Source organism: Littorina saxatilis, linkage group LG17, assembly GCF_037325665.1.
Source record: "Littorina saxatilis isolate snail1 linkage group LG17, US_GU_Lsax_2.0, whole genome shotgun sequence".
NCBI classification, from domain to species: Eukaryota; Metazoa; Mollusca; class Gastropoda; order Littorinimorpha; family Littorinidae; genus Littorina; species Littorina saxatilis.
In genome coordinates, this window is record NC_090261.1 from 20,931,908 (window position 1) to 20,953,615 (window position 21,708).

Genomic DNA, 21,708 nt, shown 5'->3' on the forward strand with positions numbered 1-21,708 from the left:
TTCTGCAGAAAATCAGAGTAAGTAGTGGAAAACAAACATAACAAATCAGTTGTAACAGGCCAAGGAGAGAATGAAAACAGAGGATTGAGTTGACTGTACACATACGCTAATGTGTGTAGACATTTCAACCCATAAAAAGAAAATGTGTCATTGAGAAGGGAAGAGAGAGGAACTTGGGTAGAGATCAGACACACTGTTACACAGCAGGAAAACTAACTTTGAAGAAGAACAAAAATGGAAAGATTATCTGGTAATGGGTTTTACCAATGAACCTTATGTGGATTTCTACACAAAGACAAAAACAGGAAAATAAAAGCCCCAGAGGAGAGAGATGGTCCGAATATAGAGAGGATAAGAAGATGGTCTCTCTTTAATTACAGCTTATACAAATTTCTGCTAGAGAACATTTTACAAATCAAATATCCATAAAGCACCCGGCACATCAAATTATCAGTAAGGTACAACAAAACAAGAAAGTGGGGCAAAAAGAAAAACAAATTACACAAAAACTGAACATAGCAAATGCAACCAAATATGACACATAATATTCATTCTTGCAAGGTTATGACAATCAGCACTTATGCCCAGCTTGATGAAGTTACCACTACAAGATTCTATACCAGACACTTTCTTAAATCTTCTTTATTGCAATGTTACTTTCATGCTCAAAGACTTGCCATTCAAAAACAAAAACAAATCTCAAAACAACCAAAGAAACAAAAACAAATTCTACAGAATGTGTGATTCAATGATTCCAATAAACATCTCTGCACACAGAATCACATATTTTCGTCATTCATTTATAAATTTTCACATTAACAAATAGAAAACAAACAAAAAGTTAAAGAGTACATGAACTTTTTCTGAAAACTCTTGACGTATTAAACACATTGCACTTAAAACCGTTCATTTAATCTTATGCTTATTAAATACGTTCACTGTCACAAGAGGTGACCTCATATACATTGATGTTGAAGAAAAAATGACTGAACTCTTTATAGTCATGCATAAACGATTCAGAAGGCTCAGGAATTGGGACAAATACATGAATCAATTATCCTCTTCAAGGCTACAAACGCAGAACCTATAAAAATGCTCATAATTTTTATTTTCATCTAAGCTGGCTTTACAAAAAATAAAAAGCAACTAAATGAAGCTAATAAAAATGAAGCAAAGTTAAACACTGAAAAATGACAATTTAAAAAAAGTTAAAAAAGCAGCACCAAGTAGCAGTTGAGCGCCATCTTACCATTTCAAAGACTTTCTTCCATTATAACCATGACTGAGGTGGGAACTAATCAATCCCTTCAACACAAACAGGCCTCTCTGTTGCGCTTCAAGTGCTGCCAACACACAGGCAAGAGACTACCATGCAACAGACATAACACCAACCAAATTCTGTGTCTACCTGTGTCCACAATATTGTTCAGTTTTGCCGCCAGTACAAAGCTGTATCATCAAAATTTCCCTCAGCATGAATCTGACCTTAGACCATAATTCTGCACTCAAATTTGTTCATGGATGTCACAGAGTGAGATATCTGATGCTGGGAAAGACCCATGACATAAAGCCCACTTTCAGCAAATGTTTTGTGAAAGTTCAGATACAAGACTCGATTCTATTTCTAAAATTATAAAACTCTTTAAACATCATTTTCTTGACCACAAGGAAAAATTCAACTTTACAGTTATCACAATGACAAAGCAAACATATGCTGCCCAGGAGAGTCCACATCTTCCACTATCCACAACCCAGACTGTTTGTCCGGTTTCACTACTTTTTGGCTCTCTCCCAACTTGCAAAATCACCACCTCAATCAATCAGAAGTGGCAGCAAATAACATTTCAAGCATGTACACTCAAAGTTTAAAAGTTTTGGTAAAACTCAAACAGGCTGATTTCTGAGGCGCAGTATAATTCAAACGTACACTTTTGTTTGAGAATAAGTCTGTTTTATACTTTTTACTTCTGAAATCACCAGTTTCTTTGCAAATAAAGTTTTGTTCATGGTATTTATCTGCTGATTGTACTCAGTCTGAGCATCGCCACTAACCGAAAAGAACTGGTAAATGAATGATGGTTACCTTGTTTTCAATCGCAGTATTGCACCAGGTTATTTTGATAAGAGAACAAAGAAACAACTACAGGATTTACAAAACGGGAAGTTTTCCATTTTGTTTCATTTGTACACATAATGTTTCAGTATTTGTAAGATTGGACAATAAGAATGCTCAAAAGTTGTACAATGTACATATGGTTGACCATAAAATGGCTTAATATTAATGATAGCAAGATAAACATTAGTTATGAACCACAAGTACAGTGGTACCTGTGATGAAAGGACACCCTTGGGACAAGCCGAAAGTGTCCCTACATTGCAGGTGGCCTTTCATGACAGGTACAGTTTGGTAGAGATAACATAAAAAGGGATAAGAGAAGGTGTCCTTTTAAGGGAGGTGTCCTCTAATGGGAGGGTCCACACATCGCAGGTACTGCTGTAGAGGAAGTCGGAGCCATTTATGAAAAATACTTGGAATTGGATAGAGATAAAAACAGCAACTTTTTCTTCTAGTTTTTAATCTCTTTGACATTTTGTGCTGTTCACGTAGCGTTCTGACTCTCCTACGAAAGAGATATCTGTGTCTGTTTTCTTTAGAAACTTCTCATCCAAGCCATCCAAGCAGTTCAGCAAATTCAACGCACTGATCCTGCAACAGTCTTATTCGCTTTCTTAGCTTTTGTGACACAGTCACTCTAGAAGCAATGAATGGACAGATATATACAATAAGAACACCTTCCCCCTACTTTCCCCTTCACTGCAAAGTCTGCACTGTTCTCAACCATTTGAAACTGTGCAATACATAAACATGTACATGGTACAATGGAACCCCTTTTTAAGACCTTGCTGTTTAAGACTTCCCCATGCTTTCTTAGTTGTGTTTTCTTATTTTCTCATCAAGACTGTAAGTCTGCTTCCAAGACCAGATTTCCCCCCAGATTGTTGCAGGTCTTAAAAAGCAGGGCGGGTAGGGGGAGGGCACTGTATACGTAGTACAGTATGAGTATGCACAGTCTCTGTTGAACGCAGGACACCAGGACCTCAAAGCCATGTAAAACGGCAGTGTAAAATCCACCACTCTCAGGCCATGTCGTCCCGCTTGCTGGGCGGGATCAGGTGGTCGGGGAGGTCGGAGGGCAGGTCGTGACCGTCCAGCTTGATCTTGATGAGGTGGTTGGCCAGCGCCCACTCATCGGCGTCCAGCATGCCGTCGCGGTCAACATCCGCCAGCTTCCACACCTTGCTCAGCACGGAGTTGGGCAGTTTGGACTTGACCATCTCCGACTTGGCGGCGGCCCCTGTGACCTTGCCGTTAACAGGGTTGAGCTTGCTGAAGGAGTCATCGTACTCGTACTTCTCCTTACCCACAACCCACTCGTGCTCCCCTCGCCCCATGTCCACCCCCTCACCACGGCCGATGCCGAAGGGCGACTCGGTGTAACCCTCGAAGGCCCCGCCCTTGATGGTGGCCAGGTTGTTCTCCACGGCAGTCTCATCCTCGTGGGGGATCATCCCCATGATGCGCGCGATGTCGCTCGACAGCATGTTGTCCACACTCTCCAGCAACTTGGGCTTGAGGGCGTGGAACTTGGTGAAGTCGTGGAAGGCCAGCTGCTCCTGCATGCGCTTGAGGTCGGGGAAGTCGCCGGGGGAGATCTGGTGCTCGCGCTGGATGGTGGCGAAGATGTCGGGCAGCTTGGCGATCAGCTCCTTCTTCTTGTTGTCCTTGCCGAACATGGATGGCATCTCCTTCTTCAGGTAGCTGATGATGTAGGCGTGCACCTGCACAGCAGAGGAAGAGAGGAGAACATTAGTGCATGGTATTACTGAAGAGATTTTATGATGCATACTGAAAAGTTACTTAGTGTGTTGTGCACCTGAAAACCAAAAGCTGCAACAACAAAGAAACAATAAATATTCCTTCCCCCAAACAACCACAAGTGGACAGCTACCCCCCCCCCCCCCCCCTCCCCTCATTGCCAATAAAAAAAATAAGAACACACAATCAACCACATGCAAATCTCTTGCCATTAGTCGGTCTAAGCTACAATCCATGTTTAGATAAAAATCTTGAGTCCATTTAAACTAGAAATGGGAACTCTTTTGCTTTTATTTCACCTACAGATATTCTATTAAGGCAAGACTTGAGATTTCAAGATGTTTTGTTTTCGTGACAAAAGGCTATTGTTTTGACAACAAAACTAGAAGTTGAAACAAAACTGGGCACATTCTGTTCTTGTTCAAATGACACAAAAGACTCTTTTGTTAGAAACAGACTGTACTTTTCTTTTGTTTCATTGACAGTTTCCTTTCTGCTGATTTCTGCTTCTTTTGGAATCTTATTTAGAAGGCTCTTGCACTATTACATCACTTTTATGGCCAATATCTAAGCCATAGAAAGCATCAACCCCAAACAAGCTGAGGCGTTTGTGTTCCCCTTTACAACAGGCAAAGGTTCATTCAGTTTCAAGGGAGAAATAAATTGTGGTGAGATGGCATTCAGTCCCGGAAGAATGGCAACCCAGGAGTGATATTGGCAGGCTGGCTTACGGTTCCAGATAAAGCAATCTCCACACCACGCCAGGCGATAAAACCCAAGAAAGAAGGAACAGAATACACCAGACCAGGAAGTTCCTGCGTAAAAACTACTGGTAGAATCAGGAAATGGCATTTCTTCCCAAGACGATAGAACTTGATTGTCTAGATATTCCCATCAAGTTTCATGCCACTTCTGTCATTTTAAAATGAAGTAAAAATAGTGCAGCCAAGTACTTGTTCAGGCTGACTTATACTGAAGTGTCACACTGTAAAGGCATGTACGTTGTGATACATGTACTTGACACCTCAACAGAGTATCATGATTGTGGAAAAACGCACCCAAATGCATGCTTATCATGAAGAGGTTTCCAACCAAAAGAAGCCTGCTGATACTGATAGAAACATGTAAGAAGAAACCCTACAGTACATGAAATAGGGTTTCCACTTATGCTAATGTGACAACAAGTATAATAATCTTGCAACAGGAATGAATGGCACTCTATGGATCGGCTGTACTCTGGATGTGAAAAAAGAGGACAAAGCTTGACATTATACCCCCTCTCCACCCCCCCCCCCTCCTTGCACAAAAAATGTTACATGTCTCGTTCCACTTCCAGTCATTCCTGGATGGGGATGAGGGAGAGACGGAAGGGGCGGGAAGCCGCTTTGGGTGTGGATGTTTCTGCCCTCACCCCCACACATTCTAAAAATGCCAGTTCCTCCCCATCCTTTTCCAGGAATAGAATGTGCCAAGTTCAGCAGTCTAAATCACTTCCTATCCTATGATCTTTTTCCTTCCATTTTCCACATCTGTGCATCTTACTGCATATATATCTAGTGTGGCATCACAACTCACAACTAGAAACTGCACGAATTCATAATTGGGACGGCTTTACATCTTTGAAACACAAACTCACCACCACCACCAACAAAACTCACAAGCAAAACTCTGGGCTCTCCTTACCATATGGTACTAAGTCAGCCACAGGCACATGACACTGGTTTAGATGAAACTGAGTGGGGATGGCCAGAGACTGCCGAGTTTGCATGTGCCTGTGTTGAAGTTATACACTGTGGTTTAAAACACAAACACACACACAGAGCCATCTACGTCAATGCACCAGAGACTGCAGAGTACTCTATAGTCTCTTAATTACTGCACTAACTTAGAGATGTACTGCAGGGCTCGCCACGGACGCCCCTCCTAGTCAGTGCGTCCCAGGACCCCCACTTTTACATTTTAGAGGGTCCATGGACCCCCACCGCAGTATTTTAGAGGGTCACAAGGGTCCAAAAGCCGAAAAGTCCCAGTGTACTTATAAAACGTTGTGGTCACGTATAGTGAACTGCGAAGTGTTAATTGCAGTCTGAAAATGGTATCTACAGTACGCACGATAAAGGAAATTTAGTGCGTCCTAGGACCCGCTCTTTTAAAATCTGGAGCGTCCAGGGACCCCCTCCATATATTTCTAGTACGTGTTTTCGGCTTCTAGTGGACGCAGGGACACGCGCTATGGGGAGCCCTGTACTGTTGCTACAAGCAGCCCCCTCTCAGTCTCAGCCAACCCCTTCCTCTGCTCTAGCTCTACCTCCTCCCACCTATCACCCAGACCAGGGCACTTTCAGTACTTGGCACCCACACAAGGGATCCACCCAAAAGCAACTCTACGACAGTGGTACCTGCGATGTGGGGCCCCTCGGATGACTGGACACCTCCCAATAAAGGACACCTGCTGCTGCATCTCTACCTACGAACCTGACTGAAATATATACCCGTCATACCGGCTATACAGGGACACTTTTGGCTGGTTCCAAGGCTTACGACTTTTTTCGCCAACCTATTGTGCTGATACAACACCAACTGTTTTCTTTTCCTATGCCACAAATAGTTAAACTTGTTGTTTTTCCCTATATGTCACCAATAGTTCAACCTACTGTGTCCTATTCAGATGACACGAACAACTAAACCCACTGTTTCTTTTTCATATATGTCACGAATAGCACACAGGCTGCAGTGACATCTCCAAAGGCCCCCTGGTTACATTCACTAGAAAGCCAGTGCGGTCACATACAGTGTGCAATACCTTTTCCAGTGACAACAAGGTAACAGATGGGCGTGAAAATCATTACGATACTTGATCTGCTGTGTTTGCACATTTCCCTATGAAACAGCACAAACAGTAAAACGTCCTCTTTTATTTTTGTTTTGTTTTGAACAATTAGTGAGTTTGTTTCGTTTGCTAGTTTGTCAGATGCGGGGCACATTTTCCCCCTGTTGGTTATGATCTTTCTGTGTGCATGTTAAATTTAGAATCTACCTCGTTCTGCGCACAATCTCATATGTATATTTTCGAAACAAAAAGAAAACTCAGCAGCAACCAGTTTGGGTAAATTCTGTATCAAATGTTCGTCAGACAGCTGACTTCATGGGGATGGAGTATTTCCAGTCCATTCTATTGACACTGACGCTGACTACGATCTTCCAAAAGTTCAAACATTGTCTGAAGCTCAACCAGTACATGACTGATTAGCATCGGTTACAGCTCCAAGTAGGTAAACAAAAACACTCACACGAACATAACGGCTATGATATCAGAACATGACACTACTATGATATATATGTCTATGATAGTGTTATCCTACAGAGGAGTCTTACTGATCATTTTCGGATGATATGGGGCTATAGTCATCTGCTGTACTGGTGTGACTTGCCAAAGCACAACCGATTGCATGCGGTACACAATGACACGATTGATTCAGCACTGTCTTAGCTCTCCCTCTCTCTATCTCGACACACACACACAAATGCATACACACACGCACACACAAATGCACACACACACACACACACAGGCAGTTACACAAATACACCAACATACACTCGCAGTCACACGCACTCGCAGTCACATAGACAGACAAACAGAGTGAGACAGACACAGACACACACATTACCCCCCCGCCACATGCACACCGAATCCACAATTCGATATATATATATATGCGGAAGTGAGGATCGCCAACATTCAATTGTTCCGTCAAAGACAAGACATATCTTCCTGGTTAGGAAGATGAGCACACAAATGATAGGGATGTATCTCGATAGGCAGGAAACACGACCATTGACAGCTGAACAATGGTATGCTGATGGTCAAAACAACAGACGGTGTTTCCCCTGTCTTGCTGACAAGTGCACGTGACAGGCCACACAAGTATTGTGCAATTAGACTAAGTATTCCCATTGTCATTAGAAAAGCTAAGGGCGTGGTTGTTGATCCCCAACGACTTGGAGAGTATCAGCGAAAAGCCATCCATGTCAATGTGAGATATAAATATATTCTCGTGGCTTCCCTTGTCAAGTAACAAGTGGATTTCTGATAAATTGTTTGGAGAATTTAGTATTATCATTGTCACATAATCTTCTGTGGTGTTTCGTTTTAATTACCAATAGCCTCTGACTATATATAAAACACAATGCTACCCATCGAAATCCCTGATAACAATACTACAAGTGTCGGATCTTTAGTACATAGAATGGATGATAAATAGGACGAGGGGTGGTAGGGGGGAAAGTCACTACACTCAAGCAAACGAATCAGGAAACTCCCAGAACCTTCCTCCTGGTTATCCTTATAAATCTGCGGGTTTGGTAATTAAATTACACCACTAAAATTAATTTCCTCTACTCATTTCAAGAGTAAGAGTAAAATTATTCACTCAAACCAAAAAATCTTTAATTCCACTTGAATTTGGGTTAGAAGGAAAAGCGTGAAGTTTTTAATTAGTACAATGCGGTCCAAAAAAACATCTAAAAATTCACTCTAATAATATTGTAAACTTACACTTAAGATGACTAAACAAAACATTGCGAAAAACCAAGAATGACTTCGCACCACAAGCCCATGACGAAGAAAGTGGGTGTGGGGCCAGAGGCAGAAATCATCTGGGGTGAACTATTTGTAATCCTACAGTCTGATTTACCTGCATGGTCGGCAGTAAATACACCTGGGACACCTGAACTTTACCTCTGACGTAAACACATGTTGGACATAAACCGACTTTCTGGGCTCAGTCTGCATCTGTAGCCTGCGGTTTGGGGTTTATGTTCCTCAGTATTGATTTTGAAAAGTCCAGCTTTGCAAACTACTCCAGCAAAAAGTTAACCCTGTGTTGTCTTTTATTGCCGTTTCTGATTGAAGTGAGAGGGGGAGAGAGAAGAAAAGAGAGAGAGACTCTGGGGAGGAGGGGGGGGGCGAAGAGAGAGTGCGTGGGTGCGACTTAGAGAGAGAGAGAGAGAGAGAGAGAGAGAGAGAGAGAGAGAGAGAGAGAGAGAGAGAGAGAGAAAACATACCGTCAGTTACAAAATAAACAAGCCCAGCCACCTCCCTTCGTTGACATTACTAATTGTTCAGTCATACTGCCGGAGACTAAGGATTAAATCCTAAAGAATTTATTTTATAATGGCTGCGCTCAGCATGGAACACTTAACATGCATACACAATTCGACTCCATTTGAAGATCGCACGGCCGAGATATGATCGATTAAAAGTTCGATACAGAGAGATCATGGCATCACTCGCCTGCCATTCTGCAGCAGGAAGAGGGGGGATGAGGGGGTTCCTGGATAGAGGGTAAGGGAGGCTGGCTATCAGTAATCTGATCGCCGTGACCGCGCGCTCGCCGGATGCTCTCACCATAACTCTGGTCTGACAGCACAGCCTGTCTTTGATACCATCTTGCTGGAATCTTCACAGTTTGATTATTTGAAGCAGTTTTTCACTTCAGTCTTTGTGATACACCAGAGCTGCATGGACGTTTATTTGTGGTCATCTACAACTTTAAAACAATGAAGGTTAGTTTTGGTTTGACTTTTCCATAAAATACTTTAACTGAAGGTTTCACTGTCTGTACTGCCGCCTGAAAAACTCTCTTTTAGCAAGGATTTGTATGGCTGAACATTCCAGTCAAAATTCCTATTTTCATGTGTTTTAGTTGTTTTCCTCTAGAATCAACTGATTACATAAGTAACATGCAGGACGCACTATATATTATTGTGGTATTTAATGGTGGTGCTGTTATCAATGTTGAACATTACAAATGTGTGTTCATGAAAACTATTTTACTTGCAGCACTTCAAAGGCTACCACAATGGATGATCCATTAAAAACCTGTCCAATATGCAACGAACCATGTGACGTCGAGTTTAATACCCTGGGAAAGAAAGGATGTGCAAGTATGTTCTCTCTCTTGATTTGTTTCAATTCTTATGATAAATTTGAGTTTCTTAGTGTTCCGTATACTATAACGTTTGTTTGTTTGTTTGTTTGTTTTATGTCTTTTTTATTTTGTTTGTTTTTGTTCTTTTGTTGTTTTTTCCCTTTGGTGTTCTTTTACATGTTGTGCTGTATTTGTAGTTTGTTGTATTACTGGGTGTCATCCAGTGAGACTTATCAAAGCAAGTGTGTGGGGTCATAGCCGGTTAACAAATTGCGTGCTTCTGTTGAAATGTCTATAAAAAAGAGTTTGTAGTGAGCAATGTTATTTGTTTGTTGATACAGGAATCAAGGATTCGAGCCAGAGAAGACAGAACAGAACCGTTCAGCCTACAGTTGGTCAAAGGGTGCATATCGAGTGTCGAAGGGATTACACCAACGACAATAATATCGAGAAAGACTTAAGACAGCAAAACAGAGATACCGATAAGACTGAGCTTGGAGAGCGAAGCACACGATCTAAGCAACACAGATTTGACTTTGCAAGTTGCTTCTTTTTCTGTGGGACTCGGGTAAATCTTTCCAAAACACGTGGACCTGATGAGGCATACAGAGTCAGAACATTATCTTTACAAACTGAAATTTTGAAAAAAATGTGACGAAAGAAATGATGAGTGGGCAGATATCGTCAAGGGAAAGCTTGAATTTGCAAGAGACCTGCATGCAGGAGATGCTGTGTACCATATAACTTGTAACTGTAACTTCAGAACGCTTGGTCTGTCAATTCCCAAACGTTATAATGACAAGCCAGGTGCATACGCACTGACAAACGCTCCAAGCCGAAGTGTGGGTAGACCACCGGACACTGAAAAACTTGAAGCTTTTGAGAAAACAGCAGAATATCTCATTAACCACGATGACGAACAGATCACCATCGGAGAGCTTGTGCAGAAAATGCAAGAGTTCAGTGGAGGGGTTGGTTACACCACCAAATGGATGAAGGAAAAGCTCTTGGAGAGATTTGATGAAAAAATCATCATAGCGAACATTCTGGGCAAGTCTAATGTTGTAACATTCCGCACAACAGCTAAATCCATTCTTCATGATTTCTACAGTTCTCCGAAGACTAATGACGACGAAAGTGAAAAACTGAAGCTGGTGAAAGCTGCTGCAGCACTGATAAAGAATGAAATAAAAGCTGCTTCTGCAACGACAAACAAGGAATATCCAACATCAGAGGATATTTCTTCAGGGGCGTACAACCTGGACTTTGTTCCCCAGTCCCTTCAGCTTTTCCTGCGTTTGATTTTCAGCGAAAAAGATGCTGACAATAAAATTGCATCTGTGGGACAAGCAATTGTCCAGGCAGCTCGACCTAGGGTTGTCATCGCCCCACTTCAAATTGGACTTGGAGTCCAAATGCACCACCATTTTGGCTCCCGATATCTGATCGATGTGTTGAATGCGATGGGCTTCTCGTCTTCCTACACAGAGATGCAGAGATTTGAGGCAAATGCAGCTGTGTCCCAAAGTACAGATATTCCAGGATGTGCCAAGAATGTGATTCTACAATACGTGGCTGACAATGTGGATCACAATTCCTGTACCTTGGATGGATACAATTCTTTCCATGGTATGGGAATGATTGCTACCACAACTCCTGGAACACGACGAACAACGCCTATTCCTAGGTTGGATGTCACCTCCAAAGATTCAAAAGAAAAGGGAACAATTGACATCGTGTATTTCCAGTCAAAGGCAGTTCACTTTGGGAACACTACATACAGGGAACTAGAAAACCTGCGAGCTGTTGACCCATCTATACACCTTGATGTCTTGTGGAAGGTGGTGTGGCCGCTGAAGCCTGCAAGACCTTTATGGTCTGGAACGATGCAGGCTGTCCACAACGACCGTCACCCTGGTAAGTCGAGCGTTTTCTTCTTGCCAATGATCGACATGAACCCTGGTGATCTGACTTGCATTCACCCCACACTGCTGTTCACGGCGAAGGAAGCAAAGAGACATGGCTCGACTCCAGTGCTCACTTTCGACCAGCCCCTATTTTGGAAAGCCCATGAGATCGTCGCCAACAAACCTGATGATGCTGACTTGGCCTCCATTGTTCTAAGGCTTGGAGGTTTTCACATGGAAATGAGCTTTTTGGGCTGCATTGGACGTTTGATGGAGGGCAGCGGTCTGCAGGAGGTGCTGGAACTGACATATGCACCAACAGCTGTCAACTACATGCTTCAAGGCAAGGCAGTGTCCCGAGCAGTTAGAGGCCACTTTCTGGTTGACTCGGCTCTGAACGCACTCCTGACCTCACAAACGTTCAAAATCTCTCTGCCACTCCCAGACCTGGATGTGACACTAAGTGACGTCTCCATTGAGGAAATTGATAGCACAGATGTACCAGAAGATGTGCAAATTGCTGGGACAGTGGATGATATCGCGCCATCAGCAAATGAAGATGCTCCTATCTCATGTGAGGAGCCTGATGGGGACCTTGCCCGTGCAGCCAACATGTGGGACTTGTTGATGAGTGGAGCTATCCCGCTAGGAGAAGTTTGCGTTGATGAGACAATCGCATCGATTCAGCTAAAACTAGAACGCCAAAAGCAAACCCTCAAGTGCCACCCCACAGCTGCACTGTGGATTCAGTACATGGACATGGTTGACATTCTGCGCAAGTTCCTCAAAGCTGAACGCACAGGAAACTGGGACCTGCATCTGTCCACTGTCCATGAAATGATGCCTTTCATGGCAGCAGCAGGGCACAACCTCTACACCAAATCCCTCCACCTGTATCTCCAGGACATGCTGCAGCTGAAAGAAACTCACAAGGATGTCTACCAGAGCTTCCAAGCCGGTCACCATGTACGCAGGACGGATCGATGTTGGGCAGGCCTTTCTACAGACAGATGATTAAGAGAACAACTAGCATTGCTCTTTGGAGAATGTTCAAATATGTATTGGAGACTTTCTTTATTTCTATGACAGTGACCGGTGTGAGATGTTTTTCAAATGTACAAATGTGTATTGGAGCCTTTCTTTATTTCTATGACAGTGACTGATGTTGTGAGATGTTTTTCAAGGGACATAATTATTATCATTCCTGTTGTTTCCTGATTTTTTTCTGATTACGGAATGTGTTCACAGATATTTGTATTCAGTGAATGCATTCATTGAGTGTTTTATGACTGCTTTGATGCTCAATTCTGCAGTCTGCAGTCGACCAATGCATGACTAACGCTGTGAATACATTATTGGTCAATAATGTTTATGAATGTTGTGCAATGTTTGTGTAATGATGTTGGAGTTATGTGCTTTGAATTTAAAATGTTGTCGATTATTTGATTATGTGATGCTTTATCTAATCAATTGCCTTGTTTACGTTTGTTGTTTCATTGCTTGTGTTTGAATGGTTTGCTTTTGTATACCCTGCTCCCTTGTCACGCGGTAGACTATCCAGCGACTTCCTGACATCATTCATCTTACTTTTCTTAGTTTACACTGCAAACTTTGTGGCCTTTTTACATGTTGCTTGAGTGCGCTTACATTCTCCTGTACAGGAATACTTATGTTTTTGTAGAACAAAACCTTCACAAAGATGATGTTTGGTTTAAAATGAGTACAGTATTCTACTTTTAGTTGAAAACAATAAATATGACCTTGTGTACCAGTTACTTTGGAATTTCCCCTGTGTGTGTGTGTGTGTGTGTGTGTGTGTGTGTGTGTGTGTGTGTGTGTGTGTGTGTGTGTGTGTGTGTGTGTTTAGTGCGTGTATAAAAAAAATATTCGTTATGCTGCTGAAAATGATTACACAGCCTTCACTTCACGCATAAACAACAAATTTGACCTTATGACCCAATGACCTTGACCTTTTGATTTTTAATATCTTAGACATTTTTTTATATTGTAATCATAAACTGTGACTTGCATGTTATATTTGATGTTCGTGGTGTCAAAACAGTTCAGACAATGTAAAAAACGTAGAATCGCTTTGTGACAAAATACACACTGACAAACACACTTGATAACTTTTTTAAAAATAATTATATTTTTCTCGATTTTTGACCAGACATACTACAAACATAGCAGAACATGAATCTGAAAACAGAAATTCTTTAGCAATAAATCCTTGGTTATGGTGCCATTTTCCGTAGACTGACTAGGCAATAACCAAACCCCCAAAATGGACTTGAAAAGTACCAGCGCAAATAAGCCAGACAGCCGGCTCATACCTTTCTTTCCCAGAGTCAACAACCTCCCTCGACCCACAGCACAGCCAAGCCAACCCCCCCCCCCCCCCCCCCCCCCCCCCCAATCCGACACACCTGAGGCAGACAAAGGTGATGGTGAGAGAGAGAGAGAGAGAGAGAGAGAGAGAGAGAGAGAGAGAGAGAGAGAGAGAGAGTGCAAATCAGTAGGCGGCGGATAAAACACAAGAGAAAGCATTCTGTTTCGAGAGATTACTATAAAAAAAACAAGTCGCGTAAGGCGAAAATACAATATTTAGTCAAGTAGCTGTCGAACTCACAGAATGAAACTGAACGCAATGCCATTTTACTCGTAGCATCGTCAGGCCACCGCTCATGGCAAAGGCAGTGAAATTGACAAGAAGAGCGGAGTAGTAGTTGCGCTAAGAAGGATAGCACGCTTTTCTGTACCTCTCTTTGTTTTAACTTTCTGAGCGTGTTTTTAATCCAAACATATCATATCTATATGTTTTTGGAATCAGGAACCGACAAGGAATAAGATGAAAGTGTTTTTAAATTGATTTGGACAATTTAATTTTGATAATAATTTTTATATATTTAATTTTCAGAGCTTGTTTTTAATTCGAATATAACATATTTATATGTTTTTGGAATCAGCAAATGATGGAGAATAAAATAAACGTAAATTTGGATCGTTTTATAAATTTTTATTTTATTTTTACAATTTTCCGATTTTTAATGACCAAAGTCATTAATTATTTTTTAAGCCACCACGCTGAAATGCAATACCGAACCCCGGGCTTCGTCGAAGATTACTTGACCAAAATTTCAACCAATTTGGTTGAAAAATGAGGGCGTGACAGTGCCGCCTCAACTTTCACGAAAAGCCGGATATGACGTCATCAAAGACATTTATCAAAAAAATGAAAAAAACGTTCGGGGATTTCATACCCAGGAACTCTCATGTAAAATTTCATAAAGATCGGTCCAGTAGTTTAGTCTGAATCGCTCTACACACACACACAGACAGACACACACACACACACACACATACACCACGACCCTCGTCTCGATTCCCCCCTCTACGTTAAAATATTTAGTCAAAACTTGACTAAATATAAAAAGAAGAAAAGAAGGAGTGAGATGATGGATCTGTTGTGAAACTGAATGCAATACATTATGTTTTAAAAGAATGTAGGTAACTTACTCAACCTCCATGACCCACTGCCAACCCCTCCTCGATCTTCCCGGCACCCCCACATCATACAGGCCGTCTGGATGCCTGCATACTTCCTATGCTACCGACGCCCTGACGAGATACACAGACGATCATGCCAGTACAGGAGCCGAGTATGTCAGGAACATCTGGTGCCACGTTTACAAAACCCCACGCCCCTTGCACAGTATTAGCTGCCTGCAATGGCAATGATGTCCTCTCCTACAAACATAAACTGTGTCACTCAGTGTACGTCCAATAAAAAACACCTAAATATTGTTTTAATAAGAGTATGAAACAGATGGTGGCAGATGAGCTGAGAAAGGTGGGGGGGGGGGGGGGGGGGGTGAAATGTTTGTGGGTAAGACGGACTAAAGCTGGAGTAGAAAAGCAGCAGGACAGGGACCCGCCGTGGCGTGACAGACAAATGGGCTTTGTTGTTTGCGTGTACTCGGTGAAGGGGGTAACATTTCACCCTGATAGTTCACCCACGTTTGTTTACGGCTCACCGGGGCGTGAAACAAGGGCCAGTATTTCAGACATGGGTATCCCTCACTCCTACACAATTCTTATCAAATGGATTACTTCTGTCTGCATTTCTCTCATGTAAGACACCGTACCGAGGAACGGAATTTATTTCACCAGAAATGAATTTATCCACCCTGCACTGACCCTTGTAGGTGACACGATGTACACGTTTACACTCACACACAAACTATCTCTCTTCTTCGCACAAACACACACTGACTGACAAACACAGACTGACACACGCACACACACACACACCGCTTATGCTGCACGATACTGGTTGTCCCAACATAATTATGAAGAAACAAGGAAAGTTCGATGACAAATTACAATGCTGGTTTATACACACACAACAAACACAGGCGTTGGCTGCTTGAGACACCCTCCATAACTGTGTGGAAAGTCGCGTGACATTCTGCCCAGTTTTCCATTAAAAGCTGAAACATTATCCGCAGGACCAACAAAAAAAGGGGTCAAGTCAACACTCCCTCCTTTCCTCCGAAAGCGGCGTATGGCTGCCTAAATGGCGGGGTAAAAACGGTCATACACGTAAAATTCCACTCGTGCAAAAACACGTGTACGTGGGAGTCTAAGCCCATGAACGAAGAAGAAGAAGAACACTCCCTCCTGACGCAATTACCTATCTATATAGCTCATATAAAATGACTAACACCGACGGCTGAGGAAACACGTTAGCGTCACTGGCATGTTGCAACGTTCGCCTAACTGAACACTGGCACTGAACCAAACCCAGCCGGCAAAGTCAGCCCATGCTATTATAATGTAATTAATAATAGCGAGGTCTCTCTCGGTAAATCTTGCACACTCCGGAGCACAGTTTAGCTCCCTAATCAAGCATGTATGACTTTCAGTTTCACGCGTGATCGGTCTGAGGTTTCACAAGTTCTGTACATTCATTGAAGGGATGGTGTTTCTTCTTCGACAAATCTGCACCCCTGACTGTCCATCAAAGAAAGATATTTATTTTGAAAGAAACAGCTCCAAAAGCGGGTTGTGTGAGGTGATTGGGCGGCGGGATGGAGGAGAAATGAAGAGTTATGGCTCTCTTTTTCTCTCTCTCTTGACGAAAGGTTAATAGGCAGAAATGTATTGCAACCTTGCATTCTGCCGTGTGCTGGCAATAAACAAGCACGGGTTGAAATCAGCTCTCCAAGAAATATGATCGTGAACTGACTTGGGGTGTGTCTGTTCAGTGCGGCAGTGCAAAATATCAACACTGCCGGTGTAATGCTTTCAGATTACTCCTGCTTATTACACCGGTGCAACACAGTGACACACTTCCATTCATCACTGATGAATCAGTTTGTGATTGTACTTTCACATGTAGGCATTTCCGAATCCGTCCTTTAATTATTTTTCACAGCTTGATGTTTTTGACTGTGTGGCAATGATCAAAGTCCCAGGTAACTTATCTATCTCTGATGCCGCACCGCCCTATCGTGTATGACTCATAGGCCTGTTGCGGATTACTAACGTATCACTGACAGTGACACCTCTTTTTTCGGTGTGTGATTCACGTGCTTGTGTGTGAGCAAAATATCTGGAAGCTGCTGCAATGACAATAAAGAGCTTTCTTTCTTTCTTTCTTTCTTTATTTGGTGTTTAACGTCGTTTTCAACCATTCAAGGTTATATCGCGACGGGACAACAAAGAGCTAGTGACAGCACATAACAAGATGACAAAACAAAACAGTGCCGTTTAAACAAATTAAAGCAACAGCAACAAACACCAACAACCTACTGTCAAGAAAGAAAGAATGAAAGATAGAGAGAGAGATGGATGAGGGAGGTAGAGAGAGGGGGTGGGGGGGGGGAGGAAGAAAGAAAGAGAGAAAGCATGTGCCCAAGGAAAGAGAAAAAGGCATGCTGTCATTTCCGCACCATACAGATAAACCTGTCAAACTGTGCTGATAACAAGACAGAAAATCTATTTTGTAATGTCTTTATCAAAGCTATTAACCTAAATTACTCTCTGTCATCCCTCTAATCAGTCAAAATAGCCATCAGATGCTGGCAGATACTCAAAGAGAAACTGTATTTCCCATCAGCTTCACCCACACCCAGTTTTCACACAACTTGTGAGTAAGAAACAATGACTGTTTCATGAGACTCGCTTTTTTCCCAGTACAAAGCTAAAGCAATAACATATTCTTGTTCAGAACTCCTTCGTCACTGCTTGCCCTTGGTGGGGTCAACCTGACTACAGAATGACCACCATCACTAGTGACTATTCACATACAAACAGATATGTTTATGTGTAGTCACACCCACAGGCACATGCTAAACACATTTCACACCAGATCACAACTATCAAAATATTAAATAAATATAGATAAACATTGGCTCAATGAGGTAAAGTAAATAAGAGACCCCAGCAATAAAGTAAAACTCTTTTCTTTTTTACATTAAAAAAAACACTCCATTAAAAATGCATTGCATGAAGCTCCTGCACGTGTTTGAGTAATTGATCACATGATAAAGAACATGATTGTTCCTTATTGTGCTGTACCAATACTAGTACACAGTACATACTCAACAACCAGACTGCAATTTAATTACCATCAAATATATATGACACTATCCCATTACTGAACAGGCCAGCACTTACTTAGTGGGTCAGGTGAGACATAATCACAAAGCGTTTGTGGCTCCTACATTTGCTAGGACACTTACAAATGACTGTAATAATGCCATATATGGCATAGTAAATTCTTGTTCTTCTTTGGGTTTTTTCATGGAAAAGAAGACTGCTGTCCAAGTTTTAAAATAGTACATTTTTGTCTTTGTAATTGTTCTGGGTGGTTCAGGTGAGACAAAGTGAGGGGGTATTCATTTCCCACATCTAAACGAAAAGTGCCTGTGCTTCAAGAAGGACAAGACATGGAACATTCTGCTCAATGAATGTAAAGCATGCCAGAAGGAGACAGAACTAATCTGGGCAGTTTGCATGACAAGTACCCATGCTCGGGAGAGGTCAGTCACGACTCACATTGCCCTTTCCCTGCCAGTATACAGTATAATTAGGCAGCTCTTCTGGTCAGATACAAGTTTGCTTGAAGTGGGTTAAAGCAGTTAACATGACAGGGCATCCACAGACGTTACCGTGATTAGCTGAATGACTATGTAGAATCAATATGAGGAATGCAAACAAACCTTCAAAAGCACAGTCAACCACAAATTAGCCTTGAGGAAACATAAAAATGAACTTCACCAGAAATAATGCTGGCTGCTGATCAATTCAAGTTGATCAAGAGAATCCCAAAAAGCTTAACAAATGGTGTTAAGTATCAACTGAAAGCCAAAATGGCAATAATCTGTCAACGCTTGTCAAACAAATTATTGCACCCATTTTCGTACCCCAAACTAAAGCATTCATTCCTGTGTCAATGCATTTTAACTTTCTATGTCATTAAAGGCCACCCACTGGGCTATCGGTCACACTTTTACTTTTAGGATCAAAGATTTATATCACAGGGTTCATGTGACCGCCTCCCAAACAAGGGTACCCCCAAAATCAACCCGACATAAACGTAAGGTACCAATTAAAAAACGACAAAAATTCAGAATAGCCATATCTTGGCAACTTTTACATACAAGGAGAAAGCCAAATCAATCATCTATGCAGATCAGGTTGTTTTGTTCCGTTATCTTGCGTTTGTCTTGTGTTATGTCATTTCATGAATACACCAATGGCTACCTCTTTCACAAAATTTGACATTTTAAAACTCTAGAAAAAGACCTCTTCAGAAATGTAGGAGCCATTGTTTCAATGACAATCAATAACAACAACAAAACTTCCTGGTAAAACATAGATTGGAACAATTCTTTCCTTGCTATTCCTCTTTAAAAATACAACATGCTCCTTTACCCCTAGCAAAAAGGAAGTACCAAGTAACAAATAAATGAACGAACCACTTCTCTTAATCCAAAACAATTTTATAATTTGTAAAAAAAACACACGTTATTTTCCAATGAAGGAAGTAATACCTCCACCACCCAATGCTAACCCCACCAGGGAAAGGGCAGACAACAGGAAGGCAATCCATTGAACTTTTCTTCTTCATTAATACAAATTTCAAAGATAGACAACATTTGACAGAGATCATACTGATCATTAAAAACAAATACATATCATATGTACTCTGATGAGACAAGCTGTGTCACAGATTATATCTTATCACACCAGTCCCTTTTTCTTATTAGCATACAACTTTACAAACTGTATAATACACAGTACATTATTATAATGTCCACAGTGTGTTTTGTGACAACTGTGTTAGTAATTGTATAAAATAAAACTCCTTGAGTGGGTCCCTGTCTCAATTTAACATTTTATTTCACTTTCAAGATCCAAGCGATTTTGGTTTGATTTTTAACTGAAAACACAGCTGGTTCACAAACAGTAGTGGTACATGCATAGTATACTTGTATGTTAAATTTTGCCATAGCTATGCCAGGATCTATCATTTGGTATCACAAGCTGGCAATGAAAAACAACATTAAAACGTCTAAAACAGAAAGCCTGGGGTTTCAGGGGTGAGAAGTCTATCCTGTCCCCTGTTCTTCCTCCAGTAACACATTTTAATTTATAGGTCCTTAACAAAATAATTCTTTATACAACTTTGGGCAGAAATGTGACCCCTCATCCGAATTTTTAAAAAAATCAGAAAATCATCTTAATCTGAGAGTTTCCATCCATGCAGATGTTTTTCCTGATTGATTTGAAAACAGCTAGCTGTCTATGTATTATCATATATATGGAAATAGCTCTCATTTTTCTGCAATGACAATTGTTATATCATTATTAACAGTTTATTCGCACGGCTCTGTCCAGTGTTTTTCTAAGTCACACTGGACCAGGATGAAAATTAAATGTAATGACAAAACAATTTCGTTCTCACCTTTGCTAGTCTTGCCCTCTTAATCAGGTCATTCAGTTTGCGAAGCGCAGCATTGCGTGGTAGACTTTGAAGGTCTCGGAAAAGGTCCTGTTCCTCAAGCTCGAACAGTCGACGATTCATGTCAAACTGCAAAGGCTGGTCCCAGAATGAACCGATGTAAACACGTGCTACCTCTGGTGTGCTTAGAACTTTGCCCAGAGACCACATCAGCGCACCATACACTCGCATTAGTTGCTGGTGATCTACCATGTCCGCTTTGTTCAGCACGATTCTGATCTTGTCATCATAGCCCTTTATGGCCTCAATGGCTCTGCGAAACTCATCTGAAATGTCTAGTTTGTGGGCATCAAAAAGAAGAATAATTCTGTCCACACGCTCCGCAAACCACTCCAACACTCCCGTGAAATCGTATCCTCTGTCAGTCCGCTGCTTTTCTCCAGACAAAATACCCGGTGTGTCGACAATGGTTATGCTCCCTAACACAGGGTTTGGTAATTGCGAACATTGGAATCTGTTGAGGAAGGCGTTGCCAAACTTGGATAAGGGTTTAAACTGTTTCTTGGGGTCTACCACCAAAGCATTGCCAGGGATGACCCCTTCCTGCTCATGGTTCATCACACAGATAAAACGATCTGTCGTGGGTTCTGGGCCGATTCTGATACCAGGAAAGTCTTGTTCCAGAAGATATCTGATAAATGTGGTCTTACCAGTGGAGTACTGCCCTATGAGAAGAATCATGGGCTTGGAATCGAAGTCGGGGTCGTCGAGACATGGAGAATGGAAGTCATGGAATTTGTAGGCCTCTTCTAACGGCAGCAGCTTTGTCCTGTAGACTTTTTTCAGACCCTCTACCACAGTCTGAAATACCTCTGGTTCCTTCTTTCCTCGGTCTTCTGTAAGCCACTTCATTTTGAACGGTTAAAACGGCTTCCTACCAGGCAAAAACGCGAGTTTTGTGTCGTCCGCCTGCAAACCGTCTGCCGTGGCGATGGGGGATGGTCGCGGAAGTGATGTCAA

The 21,708-nt window shown here is 41.9% G+C and overlaps 1 protein-coding gene across 1 annotated transcript; it reads right to left on the reverse strand.

The window, feature by feature from the left end:
* Positions 1-299: 299 nt before the first annotated feature.
* LOC138951677 (EH domain-containing protein 3-like) lies at positions 300-21,699 on the reverse strand. Its single transcript, XM_070323233.1, has 2 exons — positions 20,692-21,699; positions 300-3,840 (listed from the first exon to the last, which is right to left on the reverse strand). The coding sequence occupies exons 1-2, from the start codon at positions 21,598-21,600 to the stop codon at positions 3,139-3,141; spliced, it is 1,611 nt and encodes a 536-aa protein (XP_070179334.1). The 5' UTR covers positions 21,601-21,699; the 3' UTR covers positions 300-3,138.
* Positions 21,700-21,708: the final 9 nt, after the last annotated feature.